Raw genomic sequence first — 27,977 nt, 5'->3', positions numbered from 1 at the left:
GCAGTAGCTCACCTACCTACTGCCCAGCGAAGTGGCAGCCACTGCTACAGGCCATAGGTCAATATGCATCACTCGATCTGATTACCTGGCGACAGTGGTGACGCGCGCCGCGCACGCTGTGGCCCTGAAATGAGTGGTTTAGTAAGGTAGTTATTATAGAGTGTGTAGTTGGTAGTTGGTTCATCAAGCTACATTGTATCAATGCAGAAATATATTTTTGACACAGTGTACCTCTCATGCATTCCCGGGATAAGTCTCTACGTAGTATATACTATAGGATTTCTGCAGAATTGCTTCATCGCCTACTAATTAACGATTTCTAGGCTATTCCCTAGGGTTCAAAGACCATATTTGATTCCCCAGGGTAGTTCATCTATTCCTCTTGGGGATACACCAAGCCGCACTGGGCCCGCGCATCATCCATGCGGGACATGATCGTGAGGGTGGTGTGCTGGGAGCAAGTGTCGTTCTCCAACCTCCCTGCTCTAATATCCTCCGCAACAGCATCAGCCTCGTAGTGGAAGCCCCAACCAGGAACTTTAAACTCCAATCGCTGATCCTCTTCGCCATTGAGCCGCACTACCAAGTAGTCTGGTTTGGATGTTCCAGGTCCTCCGATAGCAATGGAGCCTTTGGAGCCTATCACACAAGCAAACTCTTCTCCAGTCTTGTACAGCAAAGAAGAAGTACAAATTGCATGGGCTTTCAGATCCGGGTACTGGAGAATTACGGACGTCAGCTCATCGACTTTTTTGTCCAGGTCCATCTCGCTACCGAATATCATGCTGGCCTTGATGCTAGGGTTGGTATTGGCTAGGCGATTCGGAGACGTGTCCAGAGCCAAGGATGCCCAAGTGAGGGTATAGATGCCAATGTCCAGAAGGGCACCTGCGCCGAGGTCTCGACTTGCAGTGCGGCGGGTCAGGTCAGCCTCAGCGATGGGCATGTAGAGCCCAAAGTCGACAAAGACAGAAGCAATTTCGCCAATGACCTTGTCCTCGTGCAAGAGTGACTGAAGCTTTTTTGCAATGGGGAAGAAGCGCGTCCAAACCGCTGGATATCCTGTTAGCAGTGTCGCCTTCAGAGGAAGCCAGGTTTATTCACCTTCCATCAGGAAAACATTCTTCTCACGAGCGGCGTCAATTATCTTCTTTGCGTCCGGGGTGTTGATGGCAATAGGCTTTTCGCAGAGAACATGCTTCCCTGCAGCAATAGCATCTAGAGCATTCTGGCAGTGCATGACGTGAGGCGTGCCAATGTAGACAATATCGACGTTGGTGTCGTTGTAGACCGCATCATACGAATCATAAACGGCAGGTTGTTGCGAAGGGCAATGGCTGGAAACAAACGCCGACCCTTTCTCTGTGGAAGAAGACCCAACAGCCTGGACGATGTGTCTCGTGGTGGCATCCAGTCGCTCCAGACACAGATCAGAGACGAACCATGAAGAGATTAAGCCGCATCCTGACCAGGTAGAGAGATCCATTAGCCATGCGACCCTGGAGGTGTGCGCAGTTTTCAGGTGACTAGCATACCGACAATACCCCATCGGAGAACAGGGAGTTCTTCCTTTCCAAGCATGTTGTTGGTGCTGCAATACAGAAGCCACAAAAGTCGGACTTGCGTACGGCCTACTTATACTCTAGGTTTGGACAGGTTTTATAAAGAATAGAGGCGGTAGATGGGGCCTTTCGTACATGATAGCCCGATAATGACTGGATCGAACGGGCGTTGTCCGAGACTCCGCGGGCACGCCCTAGGTGGGGCTCTGCGAAAAGGCGCGACAACCACGCAACTATCAGCTCGAAGACTCTATGTATTACAGTAAGCCGGTGGTGTCATGAGTGGTGATGGTCAAATGACAACGTCAAGGAAGTGTATCGCATTTTCGGGGTTCAAGAGAAAACATGTTCATAATTTAGCGATGCCCTAGAACCGAGCTTTGATACCAACTAGAGATGCTATTATCACAGCTTGTTTTGCCTAATGTCCTACACCATATCCGTGACGCATCGCCATCGCAAAAATCTCAATATCCTGCAAAGCATCTTCTACTGTTGTCTTCGGCTGCTTTCCGTCCACAACCATTTCCCAAAGCGTTTTCAGCTCTAGAGTATACGGATCCTCATAAGACTTCCGAATAGTGGTTTCCTTATAAACTCCGTCTGCGTTTTCAGCAATGTGCATAGTCACGGGCAGGCCTTTGACGTATGGCGTATCGTATTGGACCTTGACCGTCCTGTCGGTGCCGTATACTTCCAGATGGGCATCGAAGCGAGGAACATTGTCAATTCCCGACTCGTATGATACTGTAAAGTTTCGGTATTTATACAGGACGCTATACAGGGTGTTCTCGTTAGCATTGTTTTTCTCGATCAGGTCCGTAGCCAGGGAGACGTACTTCCAGAAGGGAAACCCAAGAGAAGAACCGACGACCTTTTCAGGCATTCCGAGAGCTTCCCTCATAAGTGACAGGTCATGAGAACCGAGACCACCAAAGATGCGCCACATGAGAGTTGATTCAGGAGATTGATGAACGCCGCATTCGTCTTTGAGGGCAGTCTCCGCCATCTCTTTCGCTCGTGAGTCCTTGTCTGCGGTGTCTGCAGCAGAAAAGTCGGCAACCTTTTTGGGGAAAGTCCCAGATTGATTCACAAAGTGAGAGTTGGGTCCGATGATGTCTGTAGATTTGTCAGTCTCTGCCAACGGCCTATGATGTTATCTGGTTACAACTCACCTCGCACTCGCGCGTACAGGATCTTGTCCATGCCTCCAATTTCCCGGACTGCATCCTCAAACGGCGCAGCATATCGCCTCATATACGCAACCATGGCTCTACCCCTGCTGCGCTTCTCAACCTCTGCGATAGCCAGGGCATCTCGCCTCGTGAGTGCTACAGGTTTCTCCACCAGAACGTGCTTATCATGTTCAAGAGCCAAGATGGCGTGGGAAGCGTGATACTCGTCCGAGCTAACTACCACCACAACATCGACTTGATCAGACTTACAAAGCTCGGTAGGGTTGCTGGTGGTCGCCGGGACGTTGTTGAGCTTGGCCGCGCAGTGCTCGAGTGAAGCTGGAGAGATGTCACATAGATAGGTGATTCGAAACCAGTCGCTCATGAGGGATAACGTGGGAATGTAGACAACCTGGGCGACCTCGCCGCAGCCGAGGAGTCCAATGTTAACGACTCTGCTTGGGGTTGACGCGGGCATGGTGAGAGTTTGCATGACACGATGAGGATGAGAACGCGGATGGTTTCAAGGGGTAAAGGCCGATGATTTTAAAGGGCTTTAAAATAGAGCAGAGCGAGTGTTACTCTACGTTGATCAAGCTCGTGCCTGTCCCGGCCAATTTTGAGCGGCACGGGGAGGATGTGGTATGTGCTGGTGCTTCTGGTACCGTCGCAAGGAGCCGCACAGACTACAGCTTTGAGGACAACTAGGATGAACTCCGGCACTCCCCGACGACTCCACCAGCTCAATTTGTCCGAGACTCCGCGAGCCCCACAACCCCACAACGTCCCATCCCCAGAGGCCTCTCATCATATCAAGCCCGGGTCTCCGCGTGAATAATCTCTTTTCGCATGTCTTGTTCTTTCACACATCCACAATGTCGCATTGCTTCCAGCCTTCGGCCGTTCCCTCGCAATCCTATCCAACCTGCCAACGTGTACACGATCCCACGTCGACAGGGGGCTCCCACATCCTGATTCAAGTCCGGGGAAATGCAAGGAGGGATATACGACTAACCCCGTCTCCGGAGACTCCGCGCTGACAACGTCACGGAAGCGTAAGTGGCCTGGCGGCTCGAGAGTTATGGGGACCTACCCAAGGATGCGGGCTCTCACCGCATGCCAGCTATGTCGCTCGAAAAAGGTCAAGTGCAACAACGCGCGTCCTTCATGTAGTAATTGTGAGAAATCAAAGGCTGCATGCGTTTACGGGGACTCTCAGGATATCTCTTCGTACGTGTCATTACTTCTCACCCAGAAAAAGAAGTACTAGTTGACTAACCTATCGTAGCTTCGACTCCGCGAGCCTTCTGATCTTGGACAAGCTAAACCACGTCCTTTCTCGGTTGGATGATATTCAAGTTCCCGTCACTAGACTTGCTTCATTGATGAGCCCGGTCGGCGGCCCCGATATCACAGCAACAGAAGCGGATAGAACGCCAACGCAGATTGACACGCGCGACCATGAAACCCATGGGCAAGACCAAGACTCAGACCAACTCCACATACCGTCTTCGAGGGCCAACGTAGATGCTGTTCTCCAGTGGCCCATCTTCGGTACCCTGTTTCCGCCCAGCTACATCACGGACGCCGTTTTCGGGTTGGAGTGCTGCGATGAGGCTCAAGAACTTGAAGGTACGTCTCGAGGCTCAAACAAGCGACTTGCCATGAAGACATCATCCCTCGGCATTGATGAAGATGAGATTATCGATCTGGTACAAGCATTTCTTGAGCTTGTACACATCAAGAATCCCATCTTAGACGTTGGAATGCTCTGCTCTTACGCTCGCAGTGTTGTCGAGGATGGGCTGAAATGGGACTCAGCTTCGTGCCTCGTGGTGAGTTGACGCAAATCGACCCCAGTTCGATGCTTACTCGACCTAGCTTCTTGCGTGTGCGCTCGGCAGAGTGGCGACTCGGTTTGCGCCCGCACATGTAGACGAGACGGAAACACAACCGACATCGCTCGACGCGCAAGCCCAGGATCTCCGCCAAGGCGAGGCATACTATAACTTAGCTCGAAGAAGGTTTGGTCTTCTAGAGACAGGGATTCTCTCCTCACAGTGTCACTTCTTAGCCGGCGTGTACAACATGTACATCATGCGACCGTTGACCGCATGGTCACAGTTCCAGTCAGCGACCAAGTCCTACTGGCTTTACCTGCAGTGCCAGGCGAAACAGCTTCCTCGGCAGATAGTGGGCTCGACCGAGGCTTCCAAACGACGAAGTATGGAGCAGAGATTGTACTGGAGCTGCTACAAAACCGAGTGCGAACTGCGAGCCGAGATCAGCCTCCCGAATAGTTCCTTAGCGGATATCCACTATTCCGACATGCATCCTTCGCCCCCAGATATAGACGATGACGGAGTCATCGCTGAGTTTGGGTCATCCCCTCAAGGAAGACCTAGTTGGTCGAGATCGGCCATTCGCACGACTTTCGGGTCGCGTCAACAACATGAGCAGACCTGGTACTACTACTTGACTGAGATAACGCTGCGCCGCATAGCCAACCGCGTGCTCAACTTTTTCTATGCGGGGGATTATAGCGATTGGACAAGAGACTCGGTGCCTTTCCTGGTTAAAGCTGCCGAGCAGTTCGAGCAGCAGCTGGAGGAATGGTACGCGGGTCTTCCGCCTCTCATCCAATTCCGCGACGATTCGCCTCCAATAGAAGAGCTACCGTATCACGTCCGAGACCGCGTACTCGAAATCAAGACCTGGATCTACGCGCCTTTCTTGCACTACGCCATTCATTCACTACCTGGAGCGCCCTACCGAGATATTATCCAGCCGTTTGTCGAGAAGTCAGTAGCATACAGTTTCTATATGATGCGGGATAAGCCAAACCGAAATCGCCATCACGGAAGCTGGTACATGATCCGCAGTATCACGTCGTCATGTTTGTTCATCCTCGCCGCGATTCGGTGCGGTACCATCCCTGTGCCTGGGGAATGGAGACTGGAAATACGGGCAGCTATCATCAGGATGCAGTACTGGGCGGCAGAAGGACCAGGCATTCCTCGTGCTATCGAAGTGCTTGAGACCTACCTGAAAGATGCTTGAGGCTATTCCTGCTCTGGTGGCTTGGCTCTTTCGTTGCAAGCTGTTGGTAGTAGGTAGATTTTTGCAACAGAATACGTAAGTAGTGAGCCCCTAGATATGCAAGCAATCCTGTCCATGGTATGAAAGTGTGATCCAAAGGGTAGATGGGGCATGCCCTTCAAAGTCTAGAAAGTGAGTGGACTAAATACATCGGAGGGCAGCAACGGGAGTGGCCCCACGTACCGCAAAGGCGCCGAACAGGTCAAGACGGGCCGCACGTGATTGTGGCCTCAGGCACAAAAGCTGTGTCACGATTTGTCCTGTATCCGGCCAATTGGAGATGTAAATGACTCTGTATTTCCATTACCCCTATTTCTCACTATTTATGGGTCCATTCTAGTTACATAAGCTATGCCGACGGATCATCTATAGACCCGGTTTCATGCAGTATTCGTAAGGTAATCGCGACAGAGGTCCTTAGCCTGCAGCTTACATCAGATAGTCAACCAATATTTGATTATTTGTTACACGGTGTGTGGTTCTTGAGCACTACTGTAGTTTTAGCTTTCCTAAGCATAATCTTCATCATCCTCCTTTTTCGAACGTAGGCCTCCGTAGCCGTAGGCCTCACGCGTGTGATCAAACTTGGCAAGGAAAGCGTTTCTTATCTTTGACGGGAATCGAGATTCAAGCTTGCAAAACAGTAAGTACTACCAGTTGATTTCAAATGGAAATAGATATCGTAAAATATACGGAAATATTTTATCGTAAATACGCGGCCTTGTCGATTACTTCTTCCCTTTTTCGAATATATCGACCTCCTGGGTATTATTTTCTGTAACCGGGATAATTGCCTCGCAGGATCCAATCTGGCCGTGCCATTCCTTCGATTTCCATGCCGGGACACCAGTATCAAAAAGCAGATCGGTCTATAAGCCAGTCAGAACCAGGAGTGGCAAAACTTAAAGAGATGATGCTCATGCTCATGCTCGTCCTTATGGTCTAACTTACCTCAGCAACAGAGAGCCCAGAGAGCTCTGGCACGTAAGAGTATGCCCAGACAACTGAAATGACTATCATGGCAAACCAAATGTAGCAAACATTGATTCCAAGATCTGCAGCAGTCTCATCCACTAGGTAGGGTGTCACAAACCCAATTGTCCAAGTAGCTAGCCAATAGACAAGCATCGTAAGAGTTGATTGATAGAGTCGCAGGCGCTGAGAGTACGGCTCCGTCATAACCACCCAACCTTCATATTGTCAGTCAAGTTTGATAAATAATCACATTGGTGGGGATAGATGTCTATTTTCCATACCCACAGTGCCCCAAGTTGTAGCGTAAGCCGCAATGAAAATGACAGCACCAATAACCAAAGCGATATGATCACTGGCGCTGCCCGGGGAGACTGAATTAATGACTGCGGGGACCAGCATTGTCACACCCATGATCACGGCTCCCCACAACAAACATGTGCGTCGGCCAACTTTTTCGACCAAGATTGTCGATACAGCTGTGAATATGGCGTTCACCAACGCGAGTACCAGCGAAATCAAATACGAGTTACTAACTCCAGCTTCTTGAAAAAATGTCGTTCCATAACCAAACCAAAATGTAATGCCAGTTGCTATGGTTAAAATTGCCATGCACATGCCAAGCAACTGACGACGCAGGTTCGGCCCTTGAAAGCATTCAATGAGTCGAACACTTTCATATGTGCTTTGTTCTGCTGCCCAATCAGTAATTTCCTCGTACACTTGCTGCATTTCATCCGACGCTATGCCGATATTGCGAAGAGCGGCAATGGACTTGCGAGCCTTCTCGGGCTTGCCCTTCTTCATCAACAAGACAGGCGACTCCGGGGCGATGATTGCGCCGCCGAAGACGACCAAAGCAAGGAAGAGCTGAAAAGCGATGGTGATTCCTAGGTCAAATAAAGCAGTCAGTACTTGAGAAGCTGACGATTTTGCTGCTTGGCTGTATACGACTACTCACGCCAAGTATTAGCACCAGAAAGCTTGCTGGTTCCAAGACTAATACCACAAGCCAACACATTCCCACAGGTGAGAAGAAGACTGTAGAACGATACCAGTCGACCTCTTGTGTTGGCCTTCGAGGATTCAACCAAGTACATAGGAGACTATAATATATTTCACTCTAGGTTAGTGGTTTCTATTGTTTACTTTGACAGCTTCGGGTGAGCTTTGCTTACCACCACTGAGATTATGCCAAGTGCTGCCCCTAGGAATGCACGACCAATGGCAAACACTGCTGGCGGCGGAGCAATGATTTGCAGCACGACGCCAATGGTATAGACCACTGCTGCGAGCATCAAGCTGCCCTTCCGTCCGACTATAGGTCACATGTGAGCAAGGCTGGGAAGGAATGGGAGAAGCAACTTGGTTGAGCAAAACCTTACTTCGATCAGCTGCGATGGATGCCAGGGCCGACCCAAGCATCGTTCCCACGACTAAAATGGAAGTAAATAGTGATCGAGTGTGAGGCTGCAGATATGTCTCTCTAGTTGAAGGGTTTGTGATTCCGTATCTTTTGATAAAGTCCTCTGAGCCCAAGACACCATTCAAGTATCCGGAGTCATATCCAATAAGCGCTCCTTTGGGGGTTTGTCAGCAATGTCGGTAATTCTACGTGTGAAAGACAGACCTGATGCAAAGATCATTCCGTATATGATGCATTGTCCAAATGATACCATTTTGGTAATTGATGATGTAAGTCTAATAATATTTCAAGAAACTCCGCGACTGTGTCGGGGGCTGCTTTAAATAATTAGAGACAAACTGAAATGGAAGCACTGATACCATGATGTTACAGGTATGGACTAATATATCTCAATTTCTAACCCTGGAGATAGGCAATAGCCCCAGGAGATGAGTCAGTTTCGATTATGGATATCTATGTGTGGCGCTTTGATTGGAAGATAGGAAATCACGTATATTATCTATCGGACGATGAAGTCCGTTCTAACATGATGAACATTCTCTTAATCTCTGATCGATTTCCTATCCGCTGTTACCATACTCAATTAGGTTAACCCACGGACCCCCTAGGGTCTGTGGGCCTTCTCTGGGGCTTTAAATGATCGTGGTTTCATATATTGTTAATATTCATCGTGCCGCAGGGTGTGTGTTTCAGTAAGGCAAAGCATAGGATAGTACAAGAAAAATACTAGGGGCAGGAACAGATTCAGAAAAGGGTGAATTGCTCTTTAATCTTCATTATTCCGTATATTATTAATTTTGAATCTTTACTCCACCCAAACTTTTGACTGATATAATTAAGCGGTATAGTTGATGCGCTAAAATACAAGATATTTTAATTATTGGTCCAGATGACGCTGTGATAAGCGTATTCAAATGTTGGGAATTCATATTCCGTGAGATCATACACAAATCGCGATTTGGCCTATGATAAGTTCGGGAAGTCACATTCCGCTACGCGCTATCGAGATAACATCTTCGAATCCCGCTAACATTTTCGAATCAGTCGGAATGTTCTGGTTAAAAAATATTCTGAATTTTTTTTGCAATTTCTTGATGTAGCAAAATAGTTTCTGCATGCCTGTACAGATTTTCGATAATTATTGTACGTCTATGGGGCTTTTCCAACATCATCCAATAAAAGCCGCTGCCTGCTAATGCTCTTTACCTACGCTCCACAAACCAGTTTGTTCACAGTTCCCAAGGCTTTCTGCTCCGAGTCTTCATTTATTAACGATATGTTCAATAGGATATTGGTGGCGGAAAAGGATCTCGGAGATCTTTAATACTCTGTTCGACTGAGCACAGATGTTCTATTCAAAAATGGCAATAGCCGCCGTGAAAAATGTCTGATCGTTCTTGCCTCGGACAAAGAAATCGAAAAAAGAGTCAAAGATGAGACTATCTCTGATTGTACGTCTTCGCCAGGTCTAGCAATTTCTTGCTGTCAGTTCGTTGATGGGTCGTACATGATTCCGAACGAGCAGATACCAACGATGCAGCGGGCGATAGTTACTCTTGAGACGAAGAAGACTCTTAACCAGACCAATCAAACAATTGCGGTGCAAGATCCGTCTCATGGTGAAGTTGTCGTCCGTATACTGTATACCGGTATATGTTGCAGCGTAAGCAATGATTCTTTCCCAATGTCGTATGAAAAGCAGCTAAAACAGTCTATCCCCTTTAGGATGCATCCTTTTCAGTTACATCAGAACCTCAAGCTCACCAATTAAACCACATTGCGGGCCATGAAGGCATTGGCTAAGTCATCAAGTCATATGCACCTTCAACCCTTGGGAAACGCGTCGGGATTCGCTACCTAGGGTCATCATGTGGGACGTGCACATATTGTCTTCGCAGATTACCAACATCATGTCCATTGAAACTGAATACGCCAATTCACCATGCGGGGACTTTCCAAGAATATGTCACCATTCCAGCATCCTGCCTCATCTCTCTACCGGCCGGACTCCTGGATGGAGGGATTGATCCTGCTCTTTATGCTAGTGCATTTGCTCTGGCTCAACGAGCCTCACGTCATTGCGTGCGGCAAATGTAAACCCTGGAGGTGTAGTCATCATCACTGGTATCGCGGGTGCTATCGGTCATCTCACTGGTGCCATTGCTAAAAATGTCTCTCAAGCAAAGGTCTTTGGTATTGATCTAGCATCAAAAATAAGCGCTCTACCCCGGGACTGGGATGAGTACAGCGATATCCGACCAAGTACACCCGAGGTCAATCACGGCGCAGATTGGTCAGCCTTCCAGTCTGCTTTGCTCGCGACTTGTGACAAGCTTCAAGATGAGCGTGGCTTGAAACATGCAGCCGAGGCCGTGATAGTTATCAGCAGTTCGTTTTCCTCTTTCCATCGACTGGATGAATATGTACGCGACGGTGGAAGGATCGTGTGTGTTGAGTTAGTATCCGTGCATATCTTCTTTATACCCAGACTGGAGTTTCTAATCACTATTTCGTAGGGTGCCGAAAGGCGAAGATTTACTACAAATTGCACTTCGGACGGTTGTGGAACGAAACTTGTACCTGTCCGGAAATCTGATGGGTGGGCTCAAGGGCAGGAATATCAGCTCATAGTTTATTACTGGCACGCTTTCTCAGCTTTAGACCCATCAATATTGCCAATAATTTCCCTCGAAGTATCAGGAGGGAACACATGACTGTGAGTGGACAAGAACAGTCTAGTCTCTACTCTTGTCAAACCGTCTTCAAAATCTATTTGCCGTTCTCTTTGACAAATCCTCGATATAAGAAACCAGGTCCTCATCTGTCATATCTATCCTTCGAAACATGCCTGGCCCTGTTGTCGCTACTGCGCGGTGGAGACCACCTCGCATATCTGGGTTTCTGACATTTTCTTCGACGCTTCATACGCATCATAATGAGCAAGACAAGTGCGCTATATTGAAATGCCGAAATATCAATGGCTGTCCACTTTCAGGGAAATGATCATTTGCGCGAAGCAGTATTTTCAGACAATACAGCTAGCGTTCCGGATAAGACTACGTAAGTTGTTTGAAACGTGGCAACGTACCTGTGAGAGTTGTTGAATCATTATAATAATGTAGGTGGCAGAGATAACGGTGGTTCTAGGGCTGGGTGGTTCCAAATTCAATTGCGCAAGGGCTGTGATTGATCCTATTCTCGAGCAAGGTTTGCCTCGGTAATGGCGAAAAGATCGGTGAGCTCCGACTCTCACATCGTAATAGTGGAAGCGGGAAGTTGGCACGGCTCAGACATGCGGATTTAAATAAAAGAAATGGATACGCACTTGTGACGTCAATATTTCCACATACTAGGCGGAATTAACAAAATACCTTATGGGCCAGCCAGACGTTTGAACTGTTGCCATCGATGGTGTTAGAAAGGCCTTCGGTCTAAATGTATTCACAAGGACTGGTGTTGACAATATTTTTCATTCTATCAACAGAAAGGGCATGAATACTGTACCTCAAAGACTTCTGTGGAACAAATAGCGAACGAAGTCACTGGTCCCGAGTCGTCCAGTATCAATGACTCACTCAAAGTACCGTTTCTTCGAGCCAGTCGCTGCACTCCAAGAGGAAAGGAAAGTTTCGAAAGTTAGTCGCGACCAATACTGTGAAGCTCGAAAATTCGCCTTCAGATATTCATACTTTCAATGCCCTCAACCGTTGCATTTTAGCTTCCCCGGTCAGAATTTTTTTCTTTTTTTTTTTTTTTCACCAGGGGCGGCCCCAAGGGGAGAGCTTGAAAAAGACCATATTAAGATTCAATCAGGAAACCTATGTGGGTTTCTACTATTCAATACCTCCTACATTCTATTAAGAGAGCTGCGCACTGTGGTGCTTAGTTCTTCTTTTAGTTCAGTGAATTCTTCAGAAGCGGCTGCGTCTTTCCGTAAACCTTGTAATGTTGTTCGATTTTTAAAGTCGCCCTCTTACTGTGGTACATGCGCCACAACCTCAATCTCAACCCGCATATCATCCTCACCCAACCTCGTAACCCCAACACACGTCCAAATCGGCTGATGATCAGGCATATACTTTTTGAAATTCTGCACCATCGCATCCATCGCCTCGTTGTTGATCGGCACATGGTACGAATTCACTCGGAATACCTGCGACCAACCCTTGCCTCCGGCGTCCTTCAAATTGCGCTCGACATTGGCAAAGGCTAGGTCGATCTGGGCATTGATTTCTTTCTCAAAGACCCCTGTTGTTGGGTCCCAGCCGCCTGTAGATATTTCAATCAGTATGATGCGTAAGGTAAGTAAGAACGCGTTCGCGCGCGGAAGCAGTAGCTGTGGAGCTTTATAGTATATATCATTGCAAAGCATCACAGGCGCCCGGTATGCGGTTGGTTTGTAATTTTTGTTCGAGTTTTTCTTACCTTGTCCGGCGCATTCAATGCGGTCTCCAATCCGCACCGCTTGGCTGTAGTGGAAGGTCTTTTGTTTCTCGACGCCGGCAGCCGGGTAGGCATAGTATGTTAGGTGCGACATGGTGCGAGGGTGAACAAGTAAGTCCAGGTAGCAGTTCGTGGACGTAAGGGACAGATTAAGTGAGTAAATACGAAGATAGATATTGCAGGAGTCTAGTTTATATACTTTGGAAAGGGCAGTTGGTCCAGTGGAGGGAGCGGAATGTGATTTCCGCTCGAGTGACTAATGGACCCACCCTGGATCAAGGCTCAATCACTTTCACAATCCCCTCCCTGTCTCCTTCCCACAAATTCGCCTTGATGAATGAAGCAAGAAACAAGAACGGACTCCTGATGGACTTTCCCGTAAAAACACCCATCCGCAAGGGCTCCGCGCGGCGAAAAAGCCCACGAGCCATTCGATCGCCCTACACGACCGAAGCCTGCCAGGAGTGTCGGCGACGAAGAGCGAAGGTAAAATCTCACATCATCTTTTCTTTATATATTGGCTTGCCTGTATTTTCTGGCCAACGGCATCTATTTACGTAGTGTGACGGGACGAAACCCTCGTGCGGACGCTGTCTGCGCCACGGCATCGACTGCAAGTTCACGGGCAGAGACGACAGCCGTGGCACGGCGCCCAAGTCGCTCGTGATGCTGCTGCAGAGTCGGATTGACCTGCTGGAGCAAGTCCTCTGGCTGCATTCGATCGATGTCGATGCGACCATTGCTCAGCTTAGAGCGCGGGGTGACTTTGGATCGGGCACGTCTTTACCAGCACAACCGTCACCGCAGATTACGGAGCCCGATGGGGCTCTCTGCTCCAAGGGGTCGTTTGGGGTCGGGGACGATGGAGAGGTGAGCTATTTTGGGTCTAGTAGTGGGCGTGTAGAACTCCTGCACTCGAATGCTGGTATGTTTAACCTATTCACGGACGTCTGCTATGTGGTTGCTGCTTTTGTGCTGAGAAACGATAGCGGACACTGATCATGTAGCACCGACCTCGCTTCCTCCAGTCGGTTCTCGCCTCAACCAGTTCTGTCAAGAGATCCAATCGGGATGTGATATTTCCGAGGACTTGAAAGAACATCTGATCGCAATCTACTTCGAGTGGGAGCAACCCTGGTGTCAACTCGTGGATGAGTCACTCTTCCGGGAGAGCATGCAAAGCAAAGGCCGCTACTTCAGCCCGCTTCTGCTCAACAGTATCCTGGCCATTGGCTCTCGCTACTCGGATAGACCCGAAGTGCGCTCCGTGCGCGATGATCCCAACACAGCTGGTCAGGCGTTCCTCGAGATCGCCGAGGTCCTCCTTCATTTCGATCTCCAGTCCCCGAGCATCACAACCATCCAATCGCTGGGTATCCTCGCTATAATGTATGTGGTGAGTGACTCTTTGTCGGTATCGTTAACATGATAGTAGCTAAGATTGGTGGGTTCTCTAGGCAACCGGATCGGATTCAAAGGGCTGGCTCAAGCATGGAATGGCTGTCCGTTTAGCTTTAGACATGGGCCTGAACCTGAATAGTGCGACATTGCACAAGTCCCACGTGTTTTCGGAGGTGGAGATAGAGCTTCGAAAGCAGATTTATTGGGCGCTCTTCTGCACTGACAAGATGTGGGCGAGCTATACTGGGAGAGTGTGTACTATGCTCGTAAGTCAAGGCTTCCGGTATCTCTCGCTATGCACACGACTAACGGGTTGTTTATTCTAGGACTCTCAAGCGTTGGTTCAGTTGCCTCTGCCCAGTGGCACTGGGCAGGAGCCTACGAGTCCTAGGGAAGCCCTTCGATCACTTCATCACGCCCTATCAACGCAATGTCAGATTCTCGAGAAGATCCTTACAAGTCTGTATGTTCAACCAGATACTTGCATTGGAGGTGATGCTCCCTGCTTTATGTTGTGCCAGCTAACCCACGGGTCTGCTTAGCTATGCCCCAAAAAGTCTGTCACCAGGGGTTCAACGTCACACCTTCTTCGACCAATGCCTTTTAGAGTTGAAAAGCTGGAAATACCGACTTCCCGTGGAATTGCAGATCAAACTATCCGCGGGCAGCGATGCTCGCACTCACACTCACACTCGGCCATATACCTTCATCCTTCATATGGTGTACCACACGTCCCTGATCATGCTAACCAAGCCCTTTCTGGCCCGGAAGCAACGCCCAAGCCGTGAAACACCATCAACAGGGGGGCTAAGCAAGGACCAGGGCCAGGATCAATCAGACCCGACGGCCGAGAGAGCGATGACACTGTGCATGGACGCGGCACGGGAGATTAGCCTTCTAGGCGAGCAGTACCGCAAGGCTTTTGGCAGTTTCCGGCAGACCCCCGTCACCGCTACGCATTGTACGCTGTCCGCAGTGCTTTTCTTCATTTTTAGTTTAAATAATTGTGTGAGCAACGAGATGGATGATGGCGGCGAAGCCAGGTCGCAAAAGGCGATTGCTAAGGCCATCAATTCATGTGTAGTCACTTTGGGTGAGCTGGCGAGCTCGTGGTCGCCTGCTCGTCGGTATTGGAAGGCGGTTCTGGCCATCCTCGAGCACCGACACGTGCGCAGCAAAGCGGATAGCAGTTCTCAGCCTGCATCGTCGACGCCTGGCTGCTCCGCCGCTGCGCCGGACGCAGACCTCGAGGGAATCAGTGGGTCTTTTTGGGACAGTGTACTGGGAGGAGAGAATTATGCCGGCAGCTTTCACGACGTTGGTATGTGGCAAGGCACAGCGAACTACGATTCTCTAGGGGCAGAAGGTGAGACCCTGTTTGATGGGCTCATGTTGGGCTTTCCCTACGGCTTCGAGCCGTTCCCAGGGTTTTCACCCGAACAACACGAATTATAAACATGGAGGGACCCAATCTTCGTTCTATTCGAAAATGCTGGACGGCTGAGATATTGTGACCGGAAAGGATGGCCCCTGACAACCAAAGGGTATATTTTCACATACAAACCACAACCTTGCCCACTGTCTGATAATCCATCATTGCTTGCAAGCGCTCTGGAACTCCTTCCAGCCGTACTTTACTGACGCGGGGGGTGATACGATTGGTCCGGATGTATTCCATTACCTCTAATGCCGCGTCATGACTACCCATGAGATTTCCGGACAAGTGCAGGTTTCGTTCGACAAGACAATGAAGCGGAAGAGAGACCCTGTTCAGCCCTTTCGGCACCCTGCGGAATAGACATGTCAGGAAGAGAGAACATAACCCATCGTAGGAATATAAAAGGAGAAGAAAAACAAACCCGGCGCAGACAATGGTGCCTCCATCGCGGACGTATTCATCGAGCTTCTGGAACGCCTCGATGGAGCTACTCGTCACAATCACGCACTCGGCTGCTCTCTTCACACCCCCACCACGTTGCTCTCCACGGAGTTGCGCGCAAGCATTCAGCACCGCCGCGTGGAACTCCTCCCAGGCGTTGCCCTGGTGAGACTTGGGAGCCCCAAGAAGGATATCGCAGTAGTCATGGGAGTCCTGAGGTGAAGCCCTGTCTACTTTGGCTGGGAGGTCCACACCGATCACTTTTGCGCCCAGAATCTTTTTCGCTATCATCCCCACTAGATGCCCGATGGCTCCCATTACGCCGACTACGACCACGATGCTCCCAGCACCGAGCGAAGCAGCTCGAAGAGACGTGAGAGCCGTTGACCCGGAGCAGAGCGCAGCGGCGTAGAGGGCGGTATCGACCCTCCCGTCGGTGATATTCTCTGGTAATGGCACAAGCACACAGCTCGGAACCGTGAGGTACTCCTGGAACGTGCCGGGGACTTGCTTGGGGGTGTTAAGCTGGGATGGACACGAGGTAGGCAAGTCGTGCAGGCAATAGGTGCACGAGCCGCAGCTCCAGGCGAGATATCGAATGCCGTATAGACGGTTGGTGGACGGCGCGAGGGTCGGTTCGTGCGACTTGACAATATGCCCGATCCCTTCGTGGCCGGCAATATGGTTGTACTTGGGGTAGCCCGGTTGTGGCCCGACGGAGAACATGGAATCCTGAACACGGAGTCAAATACGGAAGAACGTCGTCATGTTTTGCCAACTTACGCTGCAGCAGATTCCCGAGTATGAAATGCGAATGACAACCTCGCTTGGGCCAGGTTCTCGCACGGATATCGTTTCAAGCGACATATTTAGTGTTTTGCCCACCTCGCGAGTGACGACTGCCCTTTGTGTTGCAGGAACTGCCATCATAGGAGACAATGATGATTTAGATTCTTGACAAGATCCATGGTCACTTTGAACGCGACTATCCAGCTCGAGAGTCAAGAAGTTCGTATCTTTGGCTTTGCCTTCAGGAATTAGCGGAAGGACCAAGCCATATGCGAAGTCCATGGTATAGGCCGCAGAGGAAAACGCGAGTCGATGGCGCCAGTACAGCTAGGAGGTATATTTGATGCCACATCCTTACTTTGTATCTCGTAAACAAAGGGAAAAGGAAATATCATGGCCAAGACTTGAAATCTACGCTAGTATCATTGACCATCCTAGCGGAATGTGGATTCCTCCAGTCAAAGGAACGTGAATTCCGCCTTTAGACCGTGGGGCTGGCCATGATTTTGTCAGTCTCAAGGCTGTCTAATTTACATTGCAATCATCGCAACAGAGTTAGGGCATCGACACACACCATGGCAGAACCGGATACAGGATCGCTATTGGCAAGTTTGACGCTGGATGAAAAATGCCAGCTCATTGCCGGCCGATCGCAATGGCGAACAGCGGCTATTGAGAGACTTGGCATACCCTCCTTGAAGGTGAGATACGAAATGCTGAACAGAGTTTGTCACGATAACTGAACGCCAAAGGTGACCGATGGGCCGTCGGGCGCTCGAGGCGAGATTTTTGGAGAGAATGTTCCTGCTGCCTTTCTACCAGCAGGCGTGAGTCTGGGGGCGACCTGGGATGAGAAACTCCTTTATGAGATCGGACAGTTACTCGGGGAGGAGGTGAGTCGAGTTAGATGTGTGATGTTATCTCGTTCTGACGGAACCGCAGTGCAAATCCAAGTCCGCGTCTGTCCTGCTTGCGCCCACGATTTGCATCCAGCGGCACCCACTCGGTGGGCGCAACTTTGAAGCTTTTAGCGAGGATCCGTATCTCACAGGCAAGCTGGGTATTGCCTACGTTCGAGGAATTCAGTCCCGCGGTGTTGGGGCCACGCCAAAACACTTTGTTGGTAAGCTCCTTCCTCTACGTTTACTCTATGTTTCATCCCCAATGCTAACGGCATGTAGCCAACGACCAAGAGACCAAGCGATTCAAATACAATGTCAACGTTCCCCCCCGCGCCCTGCGCGAGGTCTACTTGTTGCCGTTCCAGATGGTCGTCCGTGACGCGGATCCCTGGTGCATGATGACGGCATACAACAAGGTCAATGGGCACTACTGCGATGCATCGAAGGAACTGCTCATTGATATCGCTCGGGGCGAGTGGCGCTGGGACGGGGTCTTTATGAGCGACTGGGGAGGCACAACATCGACAGTCGAGTCGATCAACAACGGGCTGGACCTCGAAATGCCTGGGCCGCCTTCCAAGCGATCGAAGGAGGCGCTCGAGAAACCCATCCATAATGGGACTGTTAACTTACATCGGGTCACGGAGTCCGCAGGCCGCATCCTGCGCCTCCTCGAGAAAGCCGGCCGGTTTGCCGATCCCCGAGATGACCCTGAGCGGTGCGAGGACACGTCTGAGAAGAGAGCCCTGCTTCGCCGAGCGGCGGCCGGGGGAATTGTTATGTTGAAGAACGAAGCAGGAGCCCTCCCTCTGAAACCTTCTGAGAACATCCGCAAGCTAGGCATTTTCGGTCCAATTGCCGCGCGCGTCGTTGCTGGTGGAGGTGGAAGTTCGTACATCAAGGCCCCTTACTGGACGTCTGTCTACGACTCGATAAGGGCGGAGTTTAGCAGTACCGCGACGGAGATTGTCTTTGCAGAAGGAGCGAAGGTTAACCGGTACCTTCCTGTTTGCCAAGTGGCGACGAACCCGGATACAGGCAAGTCAGGCGCGGCCATCGACTGGTACAACGGGAATGACCTGACGGTTCAGCCTGCGTTAACAACCCACACGTGAGTGTCGCTTTCTGTATCGCACTGTTACGCTTTCTAATACATCTTGCCAGTGACGATTTGTATTACATGTCGTTCGGAACCGTTCCACCTGAAGTTCAGGAGGGCTTCTCATTCCGGGTCCGTGCATCAATCAGACCTCGTACATCAGGACATCACAACTTGTCTCTGGCCTCAATTGGGCCGGCAAAGATGTATGTCGATGGAGCCATGCTAATCGAACAATCCGGCGCCTTTGAGGAAAAAGGAAGCCTCTTCTTCACGTATGGCAGTGAGGAAAAGGTGACATCAATGGATTTTTCAGCCGGTAGACAATATGGCATCCGAATCGACTACCATTCTCACAATCGCCAGTTCACGCCGGACGTCCAGCCCTTGCTAGATCCCATGGAAGACCAGTTTCAGGGTATACGCTTTGGCTTCGAGGAAGCGGACGTCGCCGACCTACCCTCTGGGGCGGCCGGAGTAGCTGCGGACTGTGACGCCGCGATTATCGTCGTTGGGCGCGACAAGGAGTGGGAGACCGAAGGGCAAGATATTTTGTCGTTCAACCTGCCGGGCGACCAAGTCCGTCTAATCCGGCGCGTCGCAGCGGTGTGCCCGCGAACCATCGTACTGGTACAAGCTGGAACACCCATTAACATGGAGCCGTGGATGGACGAGGTGTCCGCAATCTTGTATACCTGGTACCAAGGGCAGGAACTGGGGAATGCAGCGGCCGACGTTGTATGTGGCCATGTAAACCCTTCCGGTCGACTGCCCGTTACCTTCCCCTGGCGGATCGAGGACTGTCCCGCTTTCTCCTCCTTCCCTGGCGAGGAGAATGAAATCCACTATACCGAGGGCTTGTTTGTCGGCTACCGCTGGTGGGATCTCTTGTCTACCAAGCCGCTGTTCCCGATCGGATACGGCCTCTCCTACAACACCTTTGAGGTCTCGTCGGGCTCGATTATCACGCATGCACTGGTTGCAGACAGCTCAACACCCTGGGTCGTTACGGCCCGCGTGAGGAACACCGGTGGGAGTGATCTACCAGGTCGCCAGACAGTCATCGCTTGGTTCTCGCAGTGTGCTCCGCGAAGGCTCCAGCGGCCGAAGAAGCAGATTTGCGGATTCGCCAAGTCACGGCCCTTGCTACCCGGTGAGTCAGAGGAGGTGGCGATTCGGATTGACTACCGCGCGTTTGGCGCGTTTGACATCAGGAGACGGTGCTGGGTGATTGATGTGAATGCTGAGTTTGAGATCCTGCTGGGTACCACTGCGGCGGATGCAGCGACTGCTTGGAAGGTGAAAGCGCCGAAGGAGGTTACTTGGATTAGATAGCTTTGGTTCGATATTGAAGTTGCTTTACTAAAGATAGTTTGAATAGAAATGACGCATAAGGATTATTTCAGACTATTCCTTGCATCCCAGAACTGTCAATGCAAGGCTAAGCCACTGGCATGGCTCCAGTCCTACCGTTAGCCCATCGGATGTCGAGATAGACATTTCCGACATTGCAAACATTTATCACGAATGAGTATCATAAGCCCTAAGCTCGAACTTGTGGCCAAGTGGATCCGGTGACGGGAGATTTCGGAGTCAGCGGTCGATATCGACATCTCTGTCCTGACCGTGGCTATGGCCGGAATTCAGTCTTCAAACACATCAGCTGATACCGGTATGTCGTGTTGGGATAGGGCGCACCCAGATAGACAGGGGTTGTATAATTGATCTGGGGTGTGGGGTACCTAAGCTACCCCAGCTGACTACTAGTATGGCGGAAGGTGAATTCCGCGCACAGAAAACGTCCTTATCAGGGCATGCGCCACACGGCCCAAGGGAGTCGATCTTGACTATCTCTAGTGTGTTTATATAGCGGGTAAGGTAGACTGCTAGTCGTAACTCAGCAGAGAATTCTCGAACTTTTGAACTCCTCATATCAGAAACTTGTGTATTCGCTTCCATGGACGGCTTGAAGAAATCTGAACATGCCGTGCAGGACGACGTCGACCTCGAGGGTCCAACGGTCCACGATAATGACCTTGCTGTTGCTGACCTTTCCTTCAAGGACCAGCTAATGGCAGCAAAGCACCACAGACGCGCTGTCCTAGCCGGTGGGTTGATTCATGCCACCCCTAAGTAATTGAGAATATGAGGTGTCCGGTCTCGAGGTTAATATGTATATCGCACAGCCTTCGCCTGTTCGACCACGCCTATCCTCATCGGCTACGACCTGACGCTGGTCGGTTCCATCATCGCCAATACGCAGTTCATCCGCCAGTTCGGTGTCTACGATCAGGCCTCGCAGGCCTGGTCGCTTCCCGCAGACCATCAGCTCGTGTGGTCGATTGTGCAGTACGTGACTGCCATGGTAGTGGCCATCGTCTCGGGGTCGCTCAATGACACATTTGGTCGGCGCGTGTGCTTCCTGCTCACTGTTGGGTAAGTCCAGAACCTCTGGTTCGTGGCGTTTGACTAAACAGTTCCCCGCTCACTAGACTCGCGGTTGTTGGCACCTTCGTCGAGTTATTCTCTACGAACTGGAAAGTCTGGATAGTAGCCAAACTCTTCATGGGCGCCACCATGGGATCCATGCAAGCAAACACGCAAACATTCGTCTCGGAGATCACCCCGACCGCAATCCGTGGCCTGACGCTCTCGCTGTTCCAGTTCTGGATCATCGTCGGCCAGCTCATTGCGTCGTGTGTCCTTGAAGGAACAAGCCACCTCGGCAACTCGTGGTCCTGGCGCGGAGCCGTCGTCTCGCAGTTTGGCCCTGCCCTTTTCTGCCTTGCTATGTTCTTCGCCTTTGTCCCTGAATCGCCGTACTACCTTGTCTCGCAAAGCAAAATAGCCGATGCCCGCGCATCCCTCGCACGGTTACGACCCAGGAACACCGATATCAATACCCTGGAGGAAGAAGTACGCGAAATGCAGGCGACGCTCGAGCACGAGAGCCAGCTCCGCGCCGCTGCCTCATCGATCTCCTACTTGGAGTGCTTCCAGGGGACGAACCTACGCCGCACACTCCTCGCGTGCCTGCCCGTCGTAATGCAGATCCTCACGGGCTACCCGCTGTGCGGAAATTACCTCTCGTACTTCCTCACGCTCTCGGGGATTCACAACGCTTTTCTAATCACGATGATCTCGACGATCGTCTCGCTCCTCGCCGCGCTCGCGGCCTTCATCCTAATCGAGCGCGTCGGCCGACGACCGCAGATGCTCACAGGCTGCTACGGAATGCTCGCATGCCTGCTCGTAATCTCAATTCTGGGCTTCGAAGGCCTTGGTCAAGGCTGGAACTACCGCGCGCTCGCAGCGTTCTGCATCATCTGGGCCTTGTTCTACTTCTCGTCTGTCGGTGCCGTCGGGTGGGCAATTGTGGGCGAAATTTCGTCCTCGCGGCTGCGTGCTAAGACGACTTCGCTGGCGGCGCTTTCGAGCTCGCTATTTAATATGGCCTGGTCAATTGCGATTCCATATCTGGTTAATAAGGAAGATGCGAACCTTGGTGCGAAGTCGGGCTTGATATTCCTGGGCATGGGGTTTGTCTGTACAGGGATTTGCTTCTTTGCTTTACCGGAGACTAAGGGGAGGTCCTTTGGCGCCCTGGATGCGTTGTTTGAGGCGAGGACGCCGGCGAGGAAGTTTTGAGCCCATCTCCTCATTGGCCTCGACATGTTGCATCCGCCAATCACAAATTAAGTTTCAGAGAAACCATGAAACAAAACCGCAATTGACACTACATCTTCATCTGCCTGCCTAGTAAACGTTTTGACCGTCGTTGATATATAAATCGATCCGGCAGAGCAAAGTTGAGAATATATTTTACTTCGCATTCAATTCGCGCGTCCTATCCACTTGCATTAATCGAGTACTCTTTCCACTTTCTGATTTCCTTTCGTTTCGTGGAGGAGATGTTAGTGAGTCTGTTGGAGTTCAGTGGCGAAACTGCCACGGTCGACGGACACTTCAACCCTGCGGGACTGGAAGGAACCGGCCGCCATATGGACCTGCACATGCATAGGTCGGTGAGCAAAATGGCCAGAGACTCAGAAGAAACATTCGAGTGGCGTACTGGACTTTTGAAAACTGTCATCTTTTTCCGATAAGCGCCGCAGCCTGAGCAACCATCGTACGATACTACGTATTAATGATATTACATATGTCCGTATTCTATACTCCCACCATTCCAGTCTTCATCACATACATTAATTATTAACATCTTAATTAATTATTCCTAATAATATATACTTTCCTGCAGAAGACGGCCTTTGCAATGTAGTCGACGCGCAGATAGTTCTTGAAGAAGTATTTTGCTACACTCTGGTTATATATATCCCGTGCCAAACCATGTATATTGTAGTTTCTGTTAATTTGTCCTCAAGCGCAGGGCCACGTGCTTTTGTAACTTAAGCACGCGCAAGCACCTACGCCTCGACAATATTCAGCATCACACGGCTCAAGGCGCGAGACGCTCAGATACGCTTAAGATGAGAGAAAAGACTTTGCCACGCTGGCCTGTGCATTTGTTACTCGAGCGGTCTCCCCATGCCTTTAAGGAAACACATTTCTAATGGTCCGATCCGAATATTGCTAATATCTGTGCTATGGGTTTTGTGGAGAAGTTCACGCTTCTCTTGCGCACTATAGTCATTATTTCTTCTCGGCGTTCAGCCAAAGCTTGCCGTAGTACTCTGGTTCAGTTCAATCGTAAATAGCAACTACTTGCTAAGTGGGATATCGCAAGTCGATAGATGTGCGATTTGAACTACTGTGCGAGTATCAACCGCTAATGGTCGTACCTCAATAGCCGCAACCAATTTTTGATTATTTGTTACATGGTCTGTGATTCTTGAGCACTACTGTATTTTTAGCTTTCTTGGGAATTTTCTCACTTATACAGATCGAGTACAGCGATTTTGGAAAACAGTTTACCCCTCAAGACACCAACACTTCGTTTCTCGGTCCGTACCCGAGACGGCACTAGGCAAAATTGGGCAAGATTGTAATTTAAAATGATCTATAACTGGACAATATTTTACCAAGCATCCCACAAAGGGTTAAGTGTGTTTCGGATACGGGCCGACAAACAAAGTGAGAGTGTCCGAGGGGTAAACTATTTTCGAAAATCGCTGTACAAGCTTAATGGGCCAGGCAATACAAATCAGCTGCAATGATAGGACTAAAGAAACGTCCAATCTACTCGGTAAAATATAGTGGCTCGCTACAATAGCCCGACGGTTCCGGAGAGCCACCTCGGCACAGTTCACATACCGTCCATACTTTTCCGTATGCACAGCTTAGGGCAGCACTGGTAAAATACGAACACTCTATGCAACGACAAAAAATCTATCGCTCGCCACGGTATCAGCTTAGCATTAAGTCAATCGTGCCTTGTCCAGCGACCGTCCTATCCAGCATCGATGATAAGCGTGTTCATATTCTGTTGGTTGAGCTAGTGATCATACCTTAAGACCAATACAGACTGATCTTGGTGATATATATGGTTCGGCAACCAAGTAAACCTCTAGTCGCATCACTGCTGCCGACGTAGGGATCGGCCGATCTTCTGGCCCTCTGTAGCTTGGTTTGAACCTTGCTTGGTCCCCTTCTGGATCTCACTTTCGACGATTGCCAATCGACCAAAAATGTCGGCTAGATCGTTCCAAATGGTTTTATTCTAGGCTGCTTGCCCCTGCGATGAGCGCTCAATATACCTACGGAGACAGTTAGCGCTTTACATTGTCACTCAAGATGGACATAACTGACCGTATCCGGTTATCTAGTCTAGATGTTGTTAGTAGGCCAGTCATGATTATGTGCTTGATAGGATTGTACTTCCTCCGTTAGGCATTCTAGAGCAACCGAACTGCTATCTCCGGAAAGTTGACTCTGCCCGCATAGTTCTAAGTCCCTTTGGTGTCTAAACATAGTCTTCCGCTGTCGTATAGCTTCTTGCTCACTCTTATCGGCCGAGGTGCTATTGTCCTGGTCGATAGAGTCATGTTCCTCCTGAAAGGATGAATCGTCCTCTGTGGTATCGCCTATAGCGGATCTAGATGGACTACTAGTATCCTTAGACTTAGAAGACGACAAGGACAATGCACGTTGCAATCGGCTTCGAAAGTTATGTCGTCGAGGAGCGTGCGAGACTTTCCGAATTCCGCCTATACTTGCGTCTAAGTTACGCTGGGGTGACGAGTGGTCCTAGTTCCGATTTTTTGTGATAGGAGGAGGCTCTCGGGTTTTATAGCATGTTGTATCGCGGGATCAAGATTGACTGTTTGCTTGCTCGCAATTGAGGAGGGGATCGTATGTCCACGCATTTTTCATTCCTACTTTCTACCCGTAGCTATCTATTTCTAAATCTACACATTTTTTACTAATGACTCACTAGGAGGCGGATCAGACAATAGAATTCAACAATTAGTGAAACAACGGGAAATTGTCAATAAGAACGGACTCTTATGGCCGCGTTCAACGTGTTGATTCTTAACGATATACATAGCATCAAAGATTAAGGGTTGTTGATTGTCAATAAAACAAATTGCATCAAAAATTAGGGCTTATTCGGGTCAAATCTCATAAACACACAAAATTCAATTTTATCTGCCACACATCAATCATTTAAACTCAACAACCCTACATGTTTAAGTTCACTTTCTACAGTTTTCTTCACCTATTCTGACCACTTCTGCTAACTACCCAAGCATAACCATGTCCCTACGTAACGCATGCGGCTGGCTAGAATAGGAGGAGAAAAACTTCTTCTATAGTTAGATGCCTATCCGGAGCTGTCGTGGAAAGCTCTCTCCGACGCATATTATGAAGAATACTAGGTGCATCGAAGCGTTAAATCTTTACGAGGGAAAAAGTACCATATTCTGCGGAAGCAGAGTCGAACTAGCGCCAAAGCTTCCCAAAATCCAGGCAAACCAAAGCGAGCCGTTCCCGTACGACGCTCCGTGGTCGGTAGCGCTTTATAGTCGAGTCTTTCTGCTAAGACCCCTGCCTAAAGGAACATCGACAAATGGTTCTAAACGATTCTAGCGGTCGACCCTATCTAGTCTAATGTCACCAAAAAGCGTACTTAAATAAGCCCAATTTCAGGTACGAAACACTTAATGGTCTTATATTATATGCTAACCCTTTGTTATAGACCGCTTGACGCTAGCACCGCTTCCGTGCCGGCCGAAAAGGTCACGGTCGTCATCCTAAAGGTGGGATTATGTGTATCGTGTCTATGCCGCCAAGGAGCTGAGATATAGGCAAACAGATCGTCTATTTTAGCAGCATTTCATCGGCTAGAGCACTATATTGCGATGTCCAAGGAACAGTGGCTAACTATCTTGATAAACAAGTCCTAGTGTATGTTCCTACGTCAAAGGCGGTGATCAGCAATGAAGCCTTAGCATAAGGAATATAAGCGTAGTTGTATACTATTCTATATATTCCATAGAGGAAGTAGCAATCGCCCTTCTTTAGAATGACAATAATATAGAGGATGTCCCAAAGTCAAAGGACTCGAGCACGATGGCGGTGCCCTTGGAATAGGCCCGCCTACGCATTTTCATCCTGGTCATGTAAAACCAGGGGGATTTCATCGCAGTGTTATGTGGCCCGGTAAGTACTACGGATAGCGTATAAGGATTTACGATACTATGAGTGTTCCCGTGGGGAGACAAGACATAGTAGCAAGGGGGCTCTGCGAAACTGGAAATACGGCATTCTTGTTGGCTTAAGGTAATACGTCTGCTTGGATTCGATAGATCGATGGTCGAAAGTAGGGTAATCTTTGGTGTGAAGCGTGAGAGAATGCGGTGGTTATGTAGGATTCAGGCCTAGGCTTCTGCCCTACTTGCTTCTAGGTTGCTAGTGATTCAGCCCTACAGCCCAAAAGAGAAGCCCAGAGAATTGGGGCAGAATCACGACAGTCTCGACCTGCTCATGTAGGGCTTTTGGAACAGACTAGCAGTGTACTAGAAAGATTCTCTCTCGCTACAGTCGTAATCAAGATGCGGAGGGTAATTGAGATAAAGTTTAGGGGCCGCAGGAGGGCCGGCCTACAACCTTAACCTATTTCCGGTAGCTAATCGGTTCCTCGGTTTTAGTGCAAAAACCGGAGATATTTTTATATAAGCTTATGAGATCTGTCTATGATTGGCATAGTTTCTATAAGCTATCCGCTAGGGATATGGGACTGACGATTGAACTGGGCCGATGAGGGGGTTGTGTCGGATTTAGAGAGTACAATCTCTACGGGAAAGCTTTATATAGGACAGAAGACATAGCTTCTAGAACGTTCGATAGACTAGATAGACAAGCAGCTTGCCACTTGATAGGAGAATTACTCTCCTATGACGGGAACTAGGAAAGCATAACCACGGATCGAGATTTAGCCTACTATTCTGTTGCCAGAATTCCGCGTGATATTCTAAATACCTTACCTGCCTAGACCGTACCTCGACCATACCTCCTAAGTAATAGAGTCCTTTTCGATCGGACACTGACGGCCGTTAAGTTTGGGCCTATAGATCGGTCTAGACCTTTGCAAATCCTTCACTTCTTCTCTAGGCTATAAATAGAACCACCTTGAACTAGTGTCCCGTGGGTCGTCGCTAGGATCTACATCGCAGAACCGTATCTACGTCTGTCTAAATTCACGCATAGTGTTTGATTGGTCCGACTCGTGCTTCTTATGTCTAAGGCCTTATTAGAATATAATAGTAGCGTTACAATCTCGCGAGGGGGTGGCGATCACGAGAACCTAGCTCGTGGGCCTAGTTATATATTTTATATGGTTGTCCTAGGCTCGGTTTCCTATAGAGGCTTTCTAATAAGCTCTAGACTTTTGGTTATGCCCTGCTATAAAAGGACAATCCTTATCCTAAGCTTAAGAGTATATTAATATCTGTGCGGCTAGGGAGTAGAGATTCTAGTAAAAGCAACATTAGCTGGCTGCGAGTAGATAGGGAAGAAACAATATTTAGCGGCGCGGGGCCAAGGATAAATAGGATTGATTCGAGCGAGACTAAAGGATCCTCTAGCTAACCGTAGGTATAGTCTAGCGTTTCTATTAGCTAGAAATTGTTTAACCTATTATTTTGACATCTATTAAAGCACTTCAACCCTTATAAAAGAGACGGTGACCGTGGCTAAAATAGGTAGATATAGGGTGCCACCGCGTTAAGCGATTTAATTGCAAACTTAACAATATATAGGAACGACATTTT

The 27,977-nt window shown here is 49.5% G+C and overlaps 10 protein-coding genes across 10 annotated transcripts; 5 read left to right on the top strand and 5 right to left on the bottom strand.

The window, feature by feature from the left end:
• Nucleotides 1-373: 373 nt before the first annotated feature.
• On the bottom strand, nt 374-1,581 carry N7446_001197 (Gfo/Idh/MocA family protein; the record flags this gene model as incomplete). Its single annotated transcript, XM_058509946.1, has 3 exons — nt 374-1,053; nt 1,105-1,464; nt 1,536-1,581. 3 exons carry the CDS (start codon nt 1,579-1,581, stop codon nt 374-376), a joined length of 1,086 nt encoding a protein of 361 aa, XP_058375482.1.
• A 402-nt stretch (nt 1,582-1,983) lies between these two features.
• Nucleotides 1,984-3,215, bottom strand: N7446_001196 (Gfo/Idh/MocA family protein; the record flags this gene model as incomplete). Its single annotated transcript, XM_058509945.1, has 2 exons — nt 1,984-2,681; nt 2,738-3,215. 2 exons carry the CDS (start codon nt 3,213-3,215, stop codon nt 1,984-1,986), a joined length of 1,176 nt encoding a protein of 391 aa, XP_058375481.1.
• A 621-nt stretch (nt 3,216-3,836) lies between these two features.
• Nucleotides 3,837-5,797, top strand: N7446_001195 (uncharacterized protein; the record flags this gene model as incomplete). The annotated part of the gene is made up of 3 exons (XM_058509944.1): nt 3,837-3,967; nt 4,026-4,572; nt 4,619-5,797. The coding sequence occupies 3 exons, from the start codon at nt 3,837-3,839 to the stop codon at nt 5,795-5,797; spliced, it is 1,857 nt and encodes a 618-aa protein (XP_058375480.1).
• A 767-nt stretch (nt 5,798-6,564) lies between these two features.
• N7446_001194 (sugar porter family MFS transporter) lies at nt 6,565-8,487 on the bottom strand (the record flags this gene model as incomplete). Its single annotated transcript, XM_058509943.1, has 7 exons — nt 6,565-6,705; nt 6,788-7,026; nt 7,093-7,698; nt 7,770-7,914; nt 7,987-8,126; nt 8,194-8,388; nt 8,439-8,487. 7 exons carry the CDS (start codon nt 8,485-8,487, stop codon nt 6,565-6,567), a joined length of 1,515 nt encoding a protein of 504 aa, XP_058375479.1.
• Nucleotides 8,488-10,176: 1,689 nt separating this feature from the next.
• N7446_001193 (GroES-like protein) lies at nt 10,177-10,865 on the top strand (the record flags this gene model as incomplete). Its single annotated transcript, XM_058509942.1, is given in 3 exon segments — nt 10,177-10,327; nt 10,347-10,680; nt 10,751-10,865. 3 exon segments carry the CDS (start codon nt 10,177-10,179, stop codon nt 10,863-10,865), a joined length of 600 nt encoding a protein of 199 aa, XP_058375478.1.
• A 1,342-nt stretch (nt 10,866-12,207) lies between these two features.
• Nucleotides 12,208-12,771, bottom strand: N7446_001192 (RidA family protein; the record flags this gene model as incomplete). The annotated part of the gene is made up of 1 exon (XM_058509941.1): nt 12,208-12,771. The coding sequence occupies one exon, from the start codon at nt 12,769-12,771 to the stop codon at nt 12,208-12,210; it is 564 nt and encodes a 187-aa protein (XP_058375477.1).
• Nucleotides 12,772-13,010: 239 nt separating this feature from the next.
• Nucleotides 13,011-15,533, top strand: N7446_001191 (uncharacterized protein; the record flags this gene model as incomplete). The annotated part of the gene is made up of 6 exons (XM_058509940.1): nt 13,011-13,163; nt 13,239-13,602; nt 13,667-14,073; nt 14,135-14,344; nt 14,405-14,541; nt 14,621-15,533. The coding sequence occupies 6 exons, from the start codon at nt 13,011-13,013 to the stop codon at nt 15,531-15,533; spliced, it is 2,184 nt and encodes a 727-aa protein (XP_058375476.1).
• Nucleotides 15,534-15,630: 97 nt separating this feature from the next.
• N7446_001190 (uncharacterized protein) lies at nt 15,631-17,028 on the bottom strand (the record flags this gene model as incomplete). Its single annotated transcript, XM_058509939.1, has 3 exons — nt 15,631-15,865; nt 15,938-16,689; nt 16,741-17,028. 3 exons carry the CDS (start codon nt 17,026-17,028, stop codon nt 15,631-15,633), a joined length of 1,275 nt encoding a protein of 424 aa, XP_058375475.1.
• A 293-nt stretch (nt 17,029-17,321) lies between these two features.
• N7446_001189 (glycoside hydrolase family 3 protein) lies at nt 17,322-20,082 on the top strand (the record flags this gene model as incomplete). Its single annotated transcript, XM_058509938.1, has 5 exons — nt 17,322-17,447; nt 17,499-17,639; nt 17,689-17,869; nt 17,928-18,759; nt 18,813-20,082. The coding sequence occupies 5 exons, from the start codon at nt 17,322-17,324 to the stop codon at nt 20,080-20,082; spliced, it is 2,550 nt and encodes an 849-aa protein (XP_058375474.1).
• A 622-nt stretch (nt 20,083-20,704) lies between these two features.
• Nucleotides 20,705-22,395, top strand: N7446_001188 (maltose permease; the record flags this gene model as incomplete). Its single annotated transcript, XM_058509937.1, has 3 exons — nt 20,705-20,855; nt 20,934-21,183; nt 21,240-22,395. The coding sequence occupies 3 exons, from the start codon at nt 20,705-20,707 to the stop codon at nt 22,393-22,395; spliced, it is 1,557 nt and encodes a 518-aa protein (XP_058375473.1).
• Nucleotides 22,396-27,977: the final 5,582 nt, after the last annotated feature.

Source organism: Penicillium canescens (assembly GCF_028828765.1).
Source record: "Penicillium canescens strain IBT 15451 chromosome Unknown utg000002l_segment0_segment0, whole genome shotgun sequence".
NCBI lineage: Eukaryota > Fungi > Ascomycota > Eurotiomycetes > Eurotiales > Aspergillaceae > Penicillium > Penicillium canescens.
This window is presented reverse-complemented; position numbering and strand designations above follow the sequence as displayed.